The sequence below is a fragment of the Lytechinus pictus genome, chromosome 3 (assembly GCF_037042905.1).
Source record: "Lytechinus pictus isolate F3 Inbred chromosome 3, Lp3.0, whole genome shotgun sequence".
Classification (NCBI taxonomy): Eukaryota; Metazoa; Echinodermata; class Echinoidea; order Temnopleuroida; family Toxopneustidae; genus Lytechinus; species Lytechinus pictus.
This window is the reverse complement of record NC_087247.1, coordinates 19,826,685-19,846,390: the sequence shown is the minus strand read 5'-3', so window position 1 is coordinate 19,846,390 and position 19,706 is coordinate 19,826,685. Positions and strand designations below refer to the sequence as shown.

The 19,706-nt window shown below is 34.1% G+C and overlaps 1 protein-coding gene across 1 annotated transcript in view; it reads right to left on the bottom strand.

The window, feature by feature from the left end:
* Positions 1 to 19,706, bottom strand: part of LOC129255806 (signal transducer and activator of transcription 5B-like) — a 49,659-nt gene that overhangs the window by 6,960 nt on the left and 22,993 nt on the right. Inside the window, exons 15-22 of the mRNA XM_064096593.1 lie at positions 16,981 to 17,119; positions 13,684 to 13,748; positions 13,220 to 13,314; positions 12,196 to 12,335; positions 9,463 to 9,615; positions 8,880 to 8,952; positions 7,954 to 8,016; positions 4,976 to 5,077 (exon numbers count right to left, since the gene is read on the bottom strand). Of these exons, the coding sequence (XP_063952663.1) occupies positions 4,976 to 5,077; positions 7,954 to 8,016; positions 8,880 to 8,952; positions 9,463 to 9,615; positions 12,196 to 12,335; positions 13,220 to 13,314; positions 13,684 to 13,748; positions 16,981 to 17,119 (830 nt within the window). The remainder of the gene's footprint in view (positions 1 to 4,975; positions 5,078 to 7,953; positions 8,017 to 8,879; positions 8,953 to 9,462; positions 9,616 to 12,195; positions 12,336 to 13,219; positions 13,315 to 13,683; positions 13,749 to 16,980; positions 17,120 to 19,706) is intronic.

Sequence of the window (19,706 nt, the reverse complement as noted above, 5' to 3'; positions counted from 1 at the left end):
TGATATTGTGCTGCCGGAGAGAATTACTCTCTCAAAAAATGATTTAAAAAAAAATATTTATTTTCTTGATATTCAAAATGGCCACCATAGACCCCTGTACAATATAAATGGGGAAAATTAATTTTCACAAAAGTGAGCACTAAAATGCAAGTAATAATGATCTATGAGTGAATTAATGTCTAAAAACATGATTGCTAATGATATATATCATTTGTTATGTCATGTATGTGATCAATCCTGTATTTTGATATTCAAAATGGCCTCCAAAAGCCCTAACACTATTATATACAATGTGAATGGGGACAAAAAAATTCACAAGAGTAAGCACTAAAATGCATTTTATTACGATAAACGAGTGGAATGCTGACTAAAAACATATTGTTAACGAACATGCCATGTATGTGATAAATCCTGTATTTTTATATTTAAAATATGTTCTTGGGCAAAGGATTTCATGTTAAAAAAGAAACTTAAATAAAATTATTAAAAAAATCAGAATTCCAATTTTAATTGGGAGAATATCATGCCTGGAATTGGGGCCAATGATGAAGATAAATAGCTACACATTCAGCTCCTTCTGTTTGCAGTTGGCACGTCTTCGTATGGAATCACAACACACTCTTATAGAATTTTGACTTCTGAGAATGGCCCAAGCCCAAATGAACTATAGAGCAAATTGTACCCCTGTTTGACCATAAAGGAGCATTTGATCTCTGGTTTACAAAACTTCCAGTTTAAAAATCTTTCCATTTTCCTATAGCCACAAGAGTATTATTGCTGGTTGCAACTATTTGACTTCTTCATTTGTGACTTATCAGGCATTAAAGTTCACATCTAGAAGTATACGTCCTGTTATCAAGTCTTGCAGGAACAGTACAAACACTGAACATACTGGTAGGGGATATTGTTCTGAGAATATTTTCCGTCTTGGTGACTTGATTTCATATAGAACTATATTATAATATATAATTTCAGAGGTCCATTAACTATGGAAACTTTTTTGTGTATTTACATTATAAAGCCTGAGTTGAATCAATATCAAAATCGGTGTTCGATCGATGTCATCGAGCATCAGTGCAGATTTTGCAAAATCGGTGCATCAAAAAAAAAAAAAAACATGAGCGTGAAGGGAAGAAATACGGCTGGCCGTTTCGTTTGGTACACACAATCATCAAAATAAACAGTAATGTCTAACTTAACTACTACTTGATTTATATTCCCCCAAAATGAAACCGTGTAATTATACTGCCAATTCACCATTAATTTGAAGTTTATTTCGTGAATGGAACTCATCGTCATCGATCGCGCATGCACAGTATTGCTCAAACCAGAAAATTATGACGTGATCAACGTAAAATAAACCTTGCTTTCATGAACAATATTAATATCATGACCATAGCACATTATTTAATCATAATATTTTAACAATAATTTGCATATAATAAATTAATAATCATTTAATATTAATTTAGAGCTTGAAGTGAAACATATGTATTTCGTTTCAATTTTAAATGACGGACATCACATCGCAATCAACGTGACGTGGGTGAGCGCACTTGTCTAAAAAAAAATATGTCAGGATTGATTCTCGAACATTGTCAAAATGCAGAAACTCTTCTCACCATCGCAATATCACCATATAATACCATTTTACATGACAAAACAGAGAAAATTACGTGATATTTTTTCCCATCATTTTGAAGATCGTTTGTGACCAACTTTGGGTTCTGAATCCATGAATGAAAAATATGTCATACGTCAACGCACATGCGCATTGTGCTTCTTTTCTCGGAGACGTCCAGAGATGGAATAAAATAAAAATGACAGTATTAATACTTCCATATGAACATAACATACTATGCTAACAATGTAAATATTTTTAGTATAGCCATACAATCTTATTAAATCATAATTATTTAACATCCAATAATTATTTATATAAATTTAGAGCTCGATCCGAGATACTTGTATTTATTTTGATCGCTTGCTCTGCACTTGTGCAATTGTGTCTAAAATTTAAAATGGATTATATCAGGATTAATTCTCGAACATCGTAATAACTCATATTCCACAATATATCCTCACAATCGTTATATCAGCATAGAATACCAATTCACATGACCATCCAGAGAAAATTACGTATGATATTTATTCCCATCAATTTGTAGCTCATTTTGGATCCAACTTCATCTCAGGCAAGTTACAGTGCAGGATTCCCAGCTTTTCAAGAAAACAAAATTCCCTGATGAAGTTTTAAAATTCCCTGATAATTATTTAAACCCATTCCCAGTTTCGCATGTTTTCGCAAGTTGTAAAACTAATTACAGGGTTCCCTGCTTTTCAAGAAAACGAAATTCCCGAATTTTTCCTTGATGAAATTTTAACATTCCCTGATAATTATTTAAACCAATTCCCAGTTCCCCATGTTCTTTAAGTTGTTGCAGTGAATTACATGTATTTTCATTATAAAAACACTAATGTAAAACTAATTAGTACTATTATACAGGCATGTAATGGCCTCCCTTCTCCCCATACAGCCATCAAACATACCCATAACTACCGTAACCAGTCATTCAATGGATGATGTTTTGATATGCAACAAAATATAACAAGAGTCTGACTGACTACCGTGCTTTCAACATTTTAGCTGATCAAAATTCCCTGATTTTTCCCTCATTTGAGGCATTTTTCCCTGATTCGAGGTATTTTTTATCAAATTCCCTGATTTTCCCTGACTAGAAAAAAGTAAAATAATTTTCCCTGATGGGCTGGGAACCCTGTAATTAGTACCACCATAACCAGTCATTCAATGGATGATGTTTTGATATGCAACAAAATATAACAAGGGTCTGACTGACTACCGTGCTTTCAACATTTGGGCCGATCAAAATTCCCTGATTTTTTCCTCATTTCAGGCATTTTTCCCTGACTTGAGGTATTTTTTATCAATTTCCCTGATTTTTCCCTGACTGGAAAAAAGTAAAATAATTTTCCCCGATTACCCTGATGGGCTGGGAACCCTGTAATTAGTACCACCATAACCAGTCAATCAATGGATGATGTTTTGATATGCAACAAAATATAACAGAGTCTGACTGACTACCGTGCTTTCGACATTTAAGCCGATCAAAATTCCCTGATTTTTCCCTCATTTTAGGCATTTTCCCCTGATTTGAGGTATTTTTTATCAAATTCCCTGACTTTCCATGACTAGAAAAAAGTAAAATAATTTTCCCTGACTTCCCTGATGGGCTGTGGGAACCCTGTAATTAGTACCACCATAACCAGTCATTCAATGGATGATGTTTTCATATGCAACAAAATATAACAGAGTCTGACCGACTACCTTGCTTTCGACTTTTGGGCTGATTAAAAATCCCTGATTTGAGGTATTTTTTATCTAATTCCCAAATTTTTCCCTGACTGGAAAAATAAAAAATAATTTTTCTCTGATTTCCCTCAAGGACTGGGAACCCTGCAGTGTTCTCCGCTGGTATAGAACTTGTTGGCCAGCAAGCACGCCTGTCGTTTCAGGAGAGTGAGTGTACAGGGCTGTAGTGTGTGCGAGTCTGGACTGCGATTGCTAGTTGACCCAAAATCATTCGGATCGACTCTGCGTGATTCATGTCTTTAATATTGTTTCATTTGAACGTAAATGTTGTCATCTGCAAATATCATTGTTTAAGATATTTTGGGAAGTATTCTGCATTGGTCCTTTTTTTTTTGTTATCACGGAAATTACAAACGAACTTTGCTCTGTCATCTGCTTGTGTGCATCGACAGCCAGAGCAAAAAAATTGACTTGATTTTCCCTCCTTCCAAATTCGATGCATCGATGTTCGATGAAATTAAAGCTGTTAAAGACCGGTTTTCAAAATAATCGATATGACTCAGGCCTATTTTACAGACATGGACCCGTATTCAATTCAATGCATAACCCTAATAAGACTGGGGGCTGATTTAGCCCCCCCCCCTCAACATTTTTTTCGATAAATCCGTCGCACAATTTTTTTCCCGCGTCACTCACTGACTTTTTACTTTCAAGTCTCGCGCAACTTTTTTTAGATTTCTAAATTATGCAACAGTTTATAAATGCATGCAGACCGAAAATTGCTAAAGAACATGGATTTGTGTACAAATACAAATAGTGTTTTAGCAAAAAATTCATAAATGTTTCAATATTTTTAATTTTAATGATTAAATAAAATTAATTTCATCTTGTTTATGGTCAAAATAAAGTCCCAGACAATTTCCATTAAAAAAACATTAAAAAACAAAAAACAATAAAAATCATAAGAAAATAAATGTGATGTTATAATTTTTTTAAAGCACATTTGATCATATTTCTATAAATAGCCTGTGAACCAAAAATTAACATCTCAAGGGCATTATTTGGTTGATTACAGCAAACTTGATTTTATGCATAAATTAGTACAATTAATTAGCGATGAGATTTTATACAGAATTTGATCTTATTTTTCCTCGCGATTGCACGATCGACGGGCGAGATCATAAGGAGGGGGGGGGGGGCTGATTCAGCCCCCCCAGTCTTCTTTGTTGCCGTCGAAATAGCCCAGTCTATTCAGGGTAAAGCAAGAATTTGAATCATTTCACTCAATATTCTACTTAAGTCAAGTCAAATACTTACCAATCTTTGCTATCTAATTGACATTTTTTCTATAACATTTTGCTTAAATCTAAGTCGGCCCCCTACCAGGCTTAAGTCTGGCTAAAGTGCTGTTTACAATATACATAATGTATGCTAAGGCATATCCTGCGCACAGCTGGATACATACAATGCCCATTTATTTGGCTTATACTTCATGACACCACAATGGTTATTAGTAAGTATTTTGCTTAAATTGACAAACATCTGAATATACGTTTAAGCAGTTTGTTTAGCCAAATAAAATGTTAGTAACATACTTATTCCATTTATACTTTAAATTGAATACCATCCCTGGAGCCTACTTACTCATGTCTTGCCTCCATTGCGGTGGCAGCTAATTGGTTCTGAGAGGGGGGTGACAATGGTTCACGGTTACCCATCTCGTGGCTACGAGGATTGCCTGATCCACTGCATCAATAAGGAAAGAGAAAAGACCTTTAAACAAAGTAAACCTAACTTGGGAACATTGAATAGGATTGTTTGAGGGGTATATACAAATAAATCTTCAAGATTTTTTATTCCATTGGAGTGTTAAAGTGATAATTGCACTTTGTTCTGATTAAAAAAAAATTCTCATACCGGTATTGGTTCTTGAAAACGGACTAAACCTGAGGCGTTTAGTTTCAAAATAACATCCCCAAAGTTTCAAAGTAATATATAGACAGGAACTATTTTAAAACTTTGGAGATGTAAACCAAAGTTGAAAATAATTGGGAGTTGGTTTCACAGACTACGCGTATACAGCGAATCTGTACACTACAATACATAAACTCTGGATGAACCCAGCATGACCTACATACAGTGCTACAAGGTACACTGACTGTACAGTGCAGCTAATAATAGTGTATGCATGGGAGATACACACAGCTGAAGGCAGTCAACACAGCCAACAGACGTTTTGATTATGAGAAAACTAGGCATAAGCTGAAAGCGCCTTAGAGACGGTTCTAAAAATCAGGCTAATAAATTGCTACTTGTGTCTAAATTAGAGTTTTTCATCCTATATTGTGGTCTGTTTCAATGTTTCTAGGACAAATACAAGCACTCAAACACATGTTTTATCTTGGCTTGAGAATCTTTTAAATCAGCTGCTCACAAAATGAAATGATCCCTTTAACCCATCAAGGTTCAATGTACAAGTGTCTCACAGGTCACAGCAACTCATATGGCAAAAATTCGACAAACAAAATAATTTATCTACAGGGATGCAAGTGGTTAGCCCCAAAAAAAATCCTGAAATCACCAATGGTGTGATGGAGGGAAGTGACCAAGTCAAATTGAGCAGAGAGAGGGTAGGGATAAGGTGTCCATCCCCCAATCTTTCAGAGTCAAATTGTGCAATCTGGTGCAATATGGAGTATTTTGATTGGCGGACATGCTACGGAATAGCTGATTTTGTAGGCGGCTCTCCATTTTTTTGTGCACAGATTTTCCCCTTTGTTTCAGATTAGAGGGATAGTGGGGAGGATTTGAGGGTTGTGTGCGGAGCAGGTGGGGAGTTGTCCGCTGGGTCTGTGGTTCTGGAGCGTGTTGGCCAGTTTGGGGATCCCATGGAGAGTGCAGTGGACTTTTTTTGGCGTCCATGGCTTGCTTATTTTGTCGGCAATTTCGATAGGACTAGCTCTGGATTGTTCCTCTCATTTTGCTCTTTCAGATAGGACAGCTTTTCTTCTTTTGTTTGGGTTCCCTTTAATGACTCTTTTCTTGTCTCTGTCTTTCTCATTTTTATATTCATGCTGCAATGTTTTGCCATTCTACATTCATTGAACTTTGCCGGTACTTATACTCACACTACAAATTGCAGTTAAATATAAGGTTATCTTATGCATTGTTATAGACATGCTCAACTCATGAGATATATTGTCAGTCAAATTTGTGCGTTTTCCTCACACATGCCTTAATGATGTGTTTGTAAATTTCTTTTAAATACGTAACCCCTCAATTCTTTCTTCTTTTTTTGCTCATAACTTGATCTTCTATATCTTGTTATCATTGTTTTTTGTAAATGTTTATATTGTGATTTGTTTTCTCTGTAATTTACCTCTGCTGCCCTGCATGTAATTTATTAGTTCATGATCTGGGCTTATTTCCTTTTTATTATGTATACACCTATGTTCCTTTGTTTGATTTTGAATATTGAATAAAGTGATGAACAAAAAAAGAAATATGTAAGGCATTATGGATAGAAAAATTATATTGAAGGTAAAATAAAGTAGTTGCAGCAAAAAAATATTTTATGAGAAAGTCTTTAGAATCATGGTTTAAAGGGGAAGTTCACCCTGACAAAAAGTTTATTGTAAAAATAGCAGAAAAAATAATAAAAAATATTGCCGAAGGTTTGAGAAAAATTCATCAAATAATTAAAAAGTTATTAGAATCTCAATTATTTGATTTGTGACGTCATATGCGAGCAGCATTCCTACATAGCGAATGGTAAAAAATCAATGAAATGTCATTTTCTCAGAAAATTGGAAATGGTTTTTACTGTATCTTTTGTATATCAATAGACAAATCATTTCACACCCGATCATGAATAGAAAACAAAATTAAGTCATCAGGAACCATATAAAATTTGAAATTCATGCATTTTATATTACATAACACATGGGGCAGCTGCTCGTTTATGACGTCACAAATCCAAAACTTTGAACTCTAATAACTTTCTTATTCTTTAACGGATTTTCCTCAAACCTTCACCAATATTTTTTACTATTTTTTCTGCTATTTTTACAACAAAGTTTTTTTCAGGGTGAACTTCCCCTTTAATTGCCACCATAATACCATAGATCTAAATCTGGTATATTGAAATAAACTTATCTTTAAGATATCATGAAATCTTGGCTAAAACCAATAATTCTGTCGATCACCAACACAAAAAGGCATACGTGGGACAGCATATTATTATAGCTTGGAAAAATTCTCAACATTTTTTGGAATTCCATGCTTATTTTGCTCATTTCTCAGCAATTACACATTTATTCCCAGAGCCATTTGCCACATATTTTTTATATATACATACAAACACTTGGGTGGTCATTTCAATGGATGACGTTCAAAGTCATTTGAGATCGTAGCCCCACTTGTATCTGTTTTTAATGTTACTGATGGATTTAAAGAAAATAGAAAAAAAGAAAAGAAAATCCATACATGCCGCACAGGATTATAAATTTCTTTGAAGAGGGAAAGTAGGAAGGAAGGAAGGGGAAGGGAAGGGTAAAAAGGAAGGAAGGAAGGAAGGAAGGAGAAGAAAAACTTTACTATATTATATAAATCAACATTCTTACCCAGGTGTGTGAGGGATGTGACTGACCAAAGAAGCTGGTACATTCGGTGCATCTTCCCTGTATCTAAAAATTGAATAGGTCATTTTTATTGGTTTATTTCCAATTTGTATAATGCCAATTCGTCCAATTGCCAACTCGTCTACTATCATTGGTCTACCATCAGTTCGTCCACTATCCTCTTGGTCTAAATGCCAATTCGTCCACTCATCATTTCGTCTAATTACCAGTTGGTCCAATAGCCATTTAGTCCTTTCCATTTGGTCTAATTGGACTAAGTGTTAATTGTACGAAATGAACGAAAATGAAATGGATATTAGACCAACTGGTTATGAGATGAAATGGTCATAGACGAACTGGTGATTATACAAAGTGATGATTGGACCAAATGGTTGTTAGACGAAATGCTGATGGATAGAATTGCATAAGACTAAATGAAATTAGACCATGTGGTGAGTGGACGAGTTGGCAGTAGAGAAATTGGCAATTTACCTTTTTATTGATCCCCTCTCAAAGCCAATGATATTTAACCAGAAAAAATAATACATAAGTATGATATAAAATACCACTAAGCTAAAGACAAAGTTAATCAAGAACTAAATCTGGGGGTTCTGTCGGATGAGCTTGTTTGTTATGGAGGTAATCAACTGTGTCCAGGGAATACTACCTACATAATGAAATTGTTATAAAGTTATTATGGTATTCAATATACTGCAACTACATGTACTTTTCTATAGCATAATTCATACTGCACTTTGAAATAACTTATTTGATATTGAAGTTTATATTCCACAAACTAAGAATCTTCCTACAGGATAGTTTAAAATTCACATGATAAAATGTAGTTTCCCTATGAATCATCACTGATCTATCTCGGCGATCAATATCAAACAACCAAATCAAATGACAATATGAATGAACATCCTTACCCAGGCATGTGAGGGATATGACTGACCAGAGATGTTGGTACATAGCCACCATCACCCTGTGAAGGTGCCTCTGCTAAAACAAACAAAAAAAGAGAATATTTTTTGTATAAAAGATCACACGATGAGATATAGTGATTTTAAATTAGTATTTTGTAAGCAGTTTTTGATTACTTCAAGAGGTAAACTCATTTTCAACTGAACTTTCAAAATTTTCCAAAACCATTTTCAATAATTCTTTTTTTTTTGTATCACTTGGCATAAAGTTTATAACACCTCTGGTACAAAAGTTCACAAAAATCTAGAGTACTGGCTGAAAGTTGCTAGAAAATCAATTATTCCGAGGTTAATGCTTGGCATGCTTGTTCAAATATACATTGAGGTTACCATACTTTATTTACTTCCTTTCAATTGTAATAACAATATTTTTACAATTCAAATAAATACAAAAACTTAATCACTTTGAATATAAAGTGAGAAAGGTAGAGCTTCAAGAAAGCTGCATTGGACCTTAATTCTGTCATTATATTCCATGCATTTGTTTATTATATGGATGACCTTGTAAAAACACAGTTAAACAACTTACGCTCATTGGTGTAATACTGTCCAAAAGCTGTGTCCTTTGGTTTCTCTGGGTAGAGATGTGTCAAATGGCTCAAGTCATGGATGCGATCAGACAGAGAACGAATGTTGAAATCATCCCCAGTGAACGGCTGAAGGTTGTACACCTGACGCTCTCCTATGCAGATCAATTGAAAAGATGACACATGGTATTTTCCCAAAAGATTCAGTCTTTTATCAAATGTCTATCCAGTCAAGATAACTTGAAAATTCCACAAAATATGTCCACCCCCTATATTTCGGACCTTCCCAAAAATTGTATTTCTGTTTTGTACTTCTTGTGAAAAATACTCTCAAGTGATCTCGACTGGGGCAGTTGAAGTAAAATAACAATGGGCATACATGGGGGGGGGGGCCAAAAAGGATGATAATTTAACAGAATTGCCCATATGTATTACAATTATAGCATATATGAATCAAGATTGATTCCAAGATGTTAGTGGGGGTGGTGATGTTGAGGGGCTAATTCAATAGCTAATAGCTTGTACCAATGGCTGCTTTGCAGTTTTGTTATCACCAGCACTCTTTATATCATATCACCTCATACACCAACAACAAAAACAAGGTGGTTCCTGAACCACAAGTATCACTCGATTTTGCGTTTGATAGAATATGCAATATGATCTTTTGACCCCTAGATTACCTTTGACCTTATCTTACTCATGAACACACATGTGGTATTACCCAAGGATCATTTGTACCAAGTGTAAACACAATCAATGCAGAAATAAAGAAATGAGAGCAAGTTGAACAAAAACTTGAAAAAAGCTTGGACATGACTTCATATCATTTGATCTTTTGACCCATAGATGACCTTTGCCCACATCATCCACATGAATCCACATGTGGTATACCCAAGGACCATTTGAACCAAGTGCGATCAAAATTGATAAAGAAATAAAGAAATGAGAGCAAGTTGAACAAAAACTTGACCTTTGAAACCCTAGATGACCTTTGACCCCATCTTCAACAACACATATGTGGTATTACCGAAGGATCAATTGTAACAAGTGTACACACAATTGAGGCAGCAATAAAGAAATAAGAGCAAGCTGAACAAAACTTGACCTGATGACCCTTAGAAGACCTTTGACCCCATCATCCTCATGAGCACACGTGGTACTACCCAAGGATCATTTGAACCAAGTTTGATCATATTTGAACCAAGTTTGATCATAATTGATGAAGAAATAAAAAAATGAAAGCAAGTTGAACAAAAACGTTAACATTATTGTAACAGACTAACAGACCAACAGAAAAAGTGATCACTAGGTCTCTGCCAAACTTCGTTCAGGCAAGACAAAGATTGGTTTTTGTCCAATAGTCCCGTAGACAGCCCCATAGGCCATGTAGATGACCTGGAAAAGTTTTAAGTACAAGGTTTTTGGATGATCTATGTTCTAGATGGGTTTTGAAGTAAATTTAGCTTGGTTGCCACCTTGGCAAATTTAGCATAATTTGCATAATCATGTAATATGCTAATCTTAAACCAGAAAGACTGAAAACATAAAGAATACAATTTATCTAAGGGTTCCTGTGATGAGGAATTCATTCATGACCTTAGTTTTTTAATTGTAAGTAAAGCAATCATTGTAATCAGCGTAATAAGCATAAGTGTAATACATAGACTCTTTTGTGAATGTACATACAGAAAACACCAAAACATAGATAATACAGCTCTTATATGGTTTTCTATGACAAGGAATTCATTTAGGATATTTTCCTTTTTATGCAATGACATTAACGTAATTAGCATAATTTACCAATTAACATACATGTGCAATATATATATTTCTTTGTCATTTTATACCAAAAAAAACACTGAATAATACAGCTATTTTGAGGTTTAATAAGGCAAGGAATTCATTTATGACATTGGTTTCCCATTTTAAGCAATCGTTTTTGGTCATAATTAGTATAATTCACTTATACAAGAATTTCTTTGTCATTTTATATTTAGAAAGCCTAAAAACATGAACAATACATCTCTTCTATGGTTTTCTATGATGAGAAATTCATTTATGACAATGATTTTCCTTTTTATGAAGTGACATTTACGTAATTAGCATAATTCATCAATTAATATACAATCTGCATTGTATGTATTTCTTTGTCATTATCCAGAAAACCTGAAAACATGAATAATACAGTTATTCTATTAAAGGTTTGATATGGCGAGGACTTCATTTATGGCAATGATTTTCCTTTCTAACAAATATATTCATTCCGGAACAAAAAAATTCTGACATGACTCAGGCCTAAATTATGCTGATTACAATGACTGTTTTACTTAAAAATAAGAACTAAGGTCATGAATTAATTCTTCATCACAGGAACCCTTAGAAAAATGGTATTCTTTATGTTTTAAGTCTTTCTGGTTGAAGATTAGCAGCATATTACATATATAAAGTATGCTAATTACATGATTATGCTAATTAAAAGTAAGAACGTCATCTGTCACTTAACAAAAAGTGACAGAAGAGAGGTGACTATTGAACAGCTCTATGGATGGGGCCCAACACCACCATCATTGAGAGTGTATTCCACATGCAGGCCACACTTGAAAAGAAGCTGTGCTGGTGGGAAGACAGATTCATTTCATTGTATAATTGTTTGATTTCCCTACCGGGCTGGGACTTTAATCAAGATTTAATCAATTTTGAAGAATGTTTTGTTTATCCAGTTGAATATGTCTGACCTGTGTTGGCATCTTCTGCCAGCCAAGCTATGGTAATGCCTCCAATTTCAGAGTCACTGAATCGCAGCAAGAAGCTGCCTACTTGTTGAGACATGAGTAGGTCATGAGCCCTGCTACGCGACACAAAGCCCATGATGGATCTAAGAAGAAAAAAAATGAATAAATACACAGCAATCAAGAAATCACATCAATTATGCTCTTACAAAATGTATGTATTCATCTACTGAAGTTGATTCAACCCTAAAGCTGGAGCCATGATCCATCCCCCCGCCCCCCTTTCGACATTTTGCGCCAATATTCCAAAATAAGCATTAATGCTGCCAAATGATTTCATATTTATTTCATTAAAGTTTTGGGCATCTTTAGAGACCATATTAGTGACATTCTGGTATAGCATCACAATGCTATGTGGCATTTAATGAGATAATGTTGCACCTTTTTTGTTCATTTTGTATACAAAATGGAATGGAAAAGGGCATTCAAGAATGACTATTTTTTTATTCTGACTGATATGTTTACCTAATGTATGATTAATTTAGGTTGTTGAAATATATCTAATGATTTTCATTGAAAAAGGCACAGTAATACAAAAGCTGGGCAAAAAACCCCAAAGAATTACACAAGGACAAATCAACTTTTCCAAATTTTCATGATGAAAATCAAGGGCCCTGTTGCATATAAGATACTATTATATCAACCTTGATATCCAATGGTACCTACCTAGGCTAGAAGCTAAAAAAAAATCAGAATCAAGAATTCCACAGAAAATACCACTGGATGGCAAAATTACGATATAATGTACCAAAACTTACACAGATAAAATATTATCTTATAATATTCTCTCTAACTTTTGCATGTAAGGAAATAATACACCAAATCCTGAAAACCATCTTACAACCTAAAAATTTCACAAGATACCACAGGAAGCCCTGACTTTTCTTGAATACATGTAAATGTGAATTTACATACTTTGCATTTATCTCTTACAATGGTGGACAACAATTACAAGAATTTTCAAACTTACCCATCATTCCAGGTTGCTCTCAAGTGCTTCCGGGTAAGCTCTAGAACACCATGGAACCAGCGCCAGAAAGTGAAGGTACGGTTTGGTAGAGGATCCTTAATAGTAACAAGAAAAAAAAAGGATATTACCATACAATTTTTCATTATTTCTTCTCTATTGTGCCCTAAATCATATAATTACATACATTAGTTTACACATTTCTAAATTTTATTGTCAAGGTAACTCATTCAATCTTCCTCTAAAAAGACCAAGCAATATTGAGGCCTATTGATGCCTAAGAAGACCGGGGAGGGGGGGCTTATTCAGCCCCACCCCTTTATGATCTCGATCATCAACAAATATTGGCATACACATTACCCGTGGCATAATCTACAAAACTGTAAGATCAAATTCTTTTTTAAATATCTATATCATTAAGGTAAATATGCTATTTTTTAGCATAGTTAGATTAGGATCAGTCTTACCCTGTTGAAGATACTCCATGTGATAAAGACATTAGAAAAGTCCTCTGTTTGGCCAACATTGTGGTCTGTTACAACAACAAAAAACAAGGAGAAAAAAAAGGATTCAGTAATTAATATAATCCAATATACCAGAAACATAGAAATTATCTGAGACATAGCCCCCCTCTACATTTTTCATGATAAGACCACCGCGCAAAATTTTTCAACCGCGTCGCTCGCTGACTTTTTACTCGCACAACTTTTTAGACCAAATTTGCGACGCCCGGGTATGCGGTTACGAAATTACACAACATTATGTAAGTGCATGTCAGACTCAAAACTGCTCAAAACATGAATTCATGTACAGATCCAAAGCAAATTGTGTACTTAGCCAAAATTCATAAATGTATCATTATTTCTACTTTTACTGATTAAACTTAATTAATTTTGTCTTGTTTATGATCAGAATTAAGTCTGCGACAATTTCCATCAAAAAACAAAAAAGTCGAAAAACAAAGAAATACATAAGAAATTTAAAAAACAATAAGATACATAATAAAAAAATGGCGATACATTTTTTTTTGGAAGCACATTTGATCGGGATCCTACAAAGAATCTGTGAAAAAAAAATTAGCACTTTTGGGGCCGTATCATAGTTGATTAGAGCAAATGTTTTATTTCATGCATAATGTCGGGCTGTGAGATGGGTCCAAATAACCCGGCTCTTTTAGGGTTTAGGGTATCTTAACGATTCAATTGCTTTTTGCAGAAATGCCAAATTCATCATTAAGGTCAAACATTTCTTAGCATATTCCTTCTTTAAAACAGATCCAATTTTCAATTACTAAGGCAGTAGTAGTAAACTACAGAGTAGAAGAAGGGTCAACTTGCTTATGTGTTTTCTACAGGGTCTAAAGATATGTTGTATTCATTTCATGGGGAAAGAACTACTTCTTTCTGAAATAACTGTTTGTGACAGAGTTACATCACAAGACCAACATTTTTCTTTAAAATGAGCACAAATTGAATCAATATTCTTCCATACACCAGATGTTAAGATTTGTTTAACTTAAATGATGTTTTTTTTATTCAGTTTAGACAATGTAATACCTTATTTTTATAATCATTGTACCAAATAATTTTGTCTTCAATTTCCGTTACTTAACCCTTATTAAACTGGGGGGGGGGTTAATTTGACCCCCCTCGATAAATTTCGCCGCTACGCCACCATGCAAAATTTTTTGACCGCACTGCTCACTGACTTTAACTTTCAAGCCTTGCGCATCTTTTGAGACCAAATTTGGGACATTCGGGAACGCGGTTCCGAAATTTACGCAATATTTTGTAAGTGCATGTTGGTCCCAAATTTGCTTTAAAAAATTGATTACGTGTACAAAGTCAATCATGCAAATTGTGTTTTTCAACCAAAAATCATAAATGTATGATTATTTTTACTTTTGTTGGTTTAGATAGATTTATTTAATGTTATTTATGATCACAAAAGGGTCCCCAACAAAGTTCATCGAAAAAAACAATAAAAAACAAAGGTTTGAAAAAACAAAAAATACATAAGAATAAAAAACAATGAGATACATAAGAAATTCATTATTTTCCAGCAATTTTTTTGTAGATTTTTGTTAGAAATGTAAAAATCTATATGTTCACCAAAAATTAGCATTCTACTAGCAATATAAATTGAGTCAAAGGCAAAAACTTACACAGAAAACCAAAAATAGGGCAAATTTCATACGCTTATTTGCATAATTAATTAATACAAAAATATAAGCAATCGATTTTTGGGAAATTTTTCTATACAGTCTTGTAGTTTACATCCTGCTCTACGCACATGCAAATTTTCGCGGCAATCGCGCAATCAACGGCCAAGATCTGAGGGGGGTCAAATTGACCCCCCCCCCCAGTTTATGTTGGTCTGAAATAGCCCAGTTAAGATAGGGTTAAACATATCAATATATTTTAAATCAGCCCACAAACAAAACATGTTAACATAGAAGTGGGTCAAACGCTTTTTCATACAAATTTTTTCATATGATACATATCCCTCCTTGTGCAATAAACACTTTTTTTTTAAAGAGGTAAATCCCTGATTTTATACGTCCAATATTCAATCATTGCTTTCTAAGAACTGTCTCCACCTGTCAAAAATGTATTTATCCATGATAGATGAGTGATAACGTTTTGTCTCAATGTATGATATGTACATGTATTTGCTAATTATCAAATCGATGTGGGACTGGGATTCATTTTATTTGATTATTTTGTCCAAGTTTCTTTAATAGCAAAAACTTATGCGACAATTTTGAATAAATATGCCAAAAGGAGAAAATCTTGCCTTACACCTCTTTCTATTGAAAATTGTTGTAGCTAAAATAATGCATTCCTGAGGTTTTGGATTGATAAATCATGTAATAGTGCATGAAATGTAAATAGCTATGCATCAAAATCCAACACTATTGAAATATCAACAGGTGACTGTAAAGACATCAGTGTCATGAATGCCAGAATTTACTTATCCTTCGATAGAAAAGGAGAAAAGAGACCTGTCTTGTATATAATTTTGTAATGCTTTCTTTACCTTGCCACTTGATTTCAATTGTTCAAAGTTCAAACTTGATTTTATAAATGATTACAGGATTAAGTAATTTTTAATCTCAATTCATTCATAGAATACTACCAAGAAAAGACAATCTAGGCATAACAAAAATTAAAAATCATATTTTTCTGCAATACTTGTGAAGATTCAGAAACCACTATCCATCTTCTTTTTACTTGTCAAGTGATAACAGTTTTTTTTAAGAATTGTTTCTAAATTATTAAGTGCTTTCTTCGATGTTAAGATTGTTTTGAATGAAAAACTTATCCTGACTGGACATGAAATAGAAAAAATAAATTTTGTTAATCTTATTTTTAAATTTTCACAATTTGTAATTTAAAGAAATTATATCAGGAAATACTTTGAAAATTAAATACATAAGACTCATGCTCTTTACTTAATGAAAGAACTAAAGGGAGAAATACATTTATTTTTTTAAATAGTGATCAGAAGAGACTTGATTTAAAAGACCAGATTTATTCCTCATTGCAAGGGTGTACAATAGTGACTTTATTGTGACACACAAATGTTGGTGAATAATTCTCAGGGTCCTATTTCATTATGACTAGTTAGAATAACAAATGCACAATATCTATAACAAATTGATTATCAAATGATTTCAGTAGCTTTGAACTGTTATTGCACATTTGCTTCATAACAAGTTTCACGAAATGGCCACAGATCTGGGAATCCTATGAAACACTTACGACTGAAAGCTTTCTGTGCTAGATAGAGTAGGTTTTCCTGGCTCAGGCTACGCCCATTAGCCAACATAAACTTGGAGTTGAGAGCTCGTCCCATGTCTATGAAAGGAACACCATCTGGCACCACAAATGGGATTCGTCCCTAGGGTTAATTATTCAAAAGAAAAATGTACAAGTTGGAATTACAATATACAGTTTATAATACAACAAATTTATAGAAACATTTAGATATTCATTCAAAGGAAATATATAGGATACATGATATCTTCTGATATTTACACAATTGGAAAATCCCCGTCAGTCTCTGATTATGCATTACTCAATAAAGGCAGAAGTGTTTAATTTTTGCTGTACGAAACAAATGTGCTCCTAAGCAGATTATGCAAGTACTTTCATTTCACAAAGTTTTTACAAACGACATAATGTTTGTTGTTCATTTATCGTAAGAAATCATCAATGACACTAACCTTACACTACAGTCTGAGAGAATATAATGTGTACTTTCTGGATGCTTTACTTCAACTTCAAAATAACAGAGCTTCAATCACTATTTCCAACAAGGTTTACATGTGATTGTCTCTCAATCTATTTTTAATAAACTAGCACACAAATGGCATATTTCATGAAACCGCTGACACATTATACAAATTTTATAAGAAAAAGGTCAACCAATGAACCTATATAACAAGGAATGAACAAAAATATGCACAATGCACTTACCCCTTTCATAAACTCCTCATTCTCAATTATGAGAAAATAATACATGCTTAGTTAATAAATATTAAAAACATTTTTCACAATACAATCAAAATGCAGTAATATAGCAATACATCCTGTAAAATGCTGGTACATAGATGTACTAAGGTCATATTCTGAACTTATTTAACCTACATTGTAAGCCATGGTGTAAGCCTGTACTAACATTTGGGAAGCCAAAAATATAACAAGTGGAATGCCTCTGGCCGTCTCACCTGCATCACGCGATTCAATATAGCAGCAGTGCTGATTTTGAAAACTACTATAACTCGCACAAGATGTTCAGTGATACTTGGTTACTCTTATTTCCACGTTTTATGAACTAGACCAATACACTTATAGAGATATGATGGCAATTCAACAAATACCCCCAACGTGGCCAAAGTTCTTTGACCTTACATGACCTTTGACCTTGATCATGTGACCTGAAACTCGCACAGGATGTTCAGTGATACTTGATTACTATTATGTCCAAGTTTTATGAACTAGACCAACACACTTTCAAATTTATGGCTGTAATTCAACAAATACCCCAATTTGGCCAAAGTTCATTGACCCTAAATGACCTTTGACCTTGATCATGTGACCTGAAACTTGCACAGGATGTTCAGTAATACTTGATTACTATTATGTCCAAGTTTCATGAATCAGATCCATAAACTTTCAAAGTTATGATGGTAATTCAACAGATACCCCCATTCGGCCAAAGTTCATTGACCCTAAATGACCTTTGACCTTGGTCATGTGACGTGAAACTCATGCAGGATGTTCAGTGATACTTGATTAACCTTATGTATAAGTTTCATGAACTAGGTCCATATATTTTCTAAGTTATGATGACATTTCAAAAACTTAACCTTAGGTTAAGATTTTGATGTTGATTCCCCCAACATGGTCTAAGTTCATTGACCCTAAATGACCTTTGACCTTGGTCATGTGACATGAAACTCAGGAAGGATGTTCAGTAATACTTGATTAACCTTATGGCCAAGTTTCATGAACTAGGTCCATATACTTTCTAAGTTATGCTGTCATTTCAAAAACTTAACCTCAGGTTAAGATTTGGTGTTGACGCCGCCGTCGCCGCCGCCGTCGGAAAAGCGGCGCCTATAGTCTCACTCTGCTATGCAGGTGAGACAAAAATTGGTGTACAATTATGTTTCTTACATTCCCTTGGCTTTTCTCACATAGTGAAGAAAACATGGAAACAACTGTACATGTACAGTATGTCATCAAGTGTGTATCTACCATTCCTAGAAAATGTTAGTACTGGTAGTTTGAGTGTCAAACATGCAGCCATATAACCATATCAGGGATGTGAGTGGTCACAAATAAAAAGATCTGAAAAAAGCTGAAGAGTGTTGAAAAAGTCTGAAATAGAAAGAGCTCCCATACTTTTTGTACAGAGGAAGGCCAAAAATAAGCTTAAATTAAGCTGAAAAAAAAAATAAGAATCAGATAAAAATCTTAACTCTCACACCCCTGAACCTATCAACATAAATATTTTGAAAACAGTTTATTCATACTCGTGTATAGAAATTGGCCATGAATTTGGAATTGAGAGAGAGAGATGCTAAATCTACTGGTGATTCAACTTATTGACATTTGAACAGAATGTCTAAACGTTGGATAATGAATACCAAGGATAGGTCTAATTCCCAAGGACCTAATAGTTAGCCATATGAATCAATGCTTTTTTTTTTTGCCTTAAAAATTATTTCATCCCGTAACTACTTCACTTCTTTATTCAAAAATCTAAAATTTAGTGTTATTCCTCTGCTGCACATTTTATCAAAAAGAAAAGGAAAATGCTGAAGCATGTATGTATACTTACAGAGCTGGCAAACGCATTGTCCCACAGAACTGTGGCAAGCGCGTTTGACTCCTGGTTTCCATGAACTATGACAACCACAGGCAGTGACATAGTCTGATCATGCACGGTGGGTGAAGGTTGCCATAGCGACACAATTAGC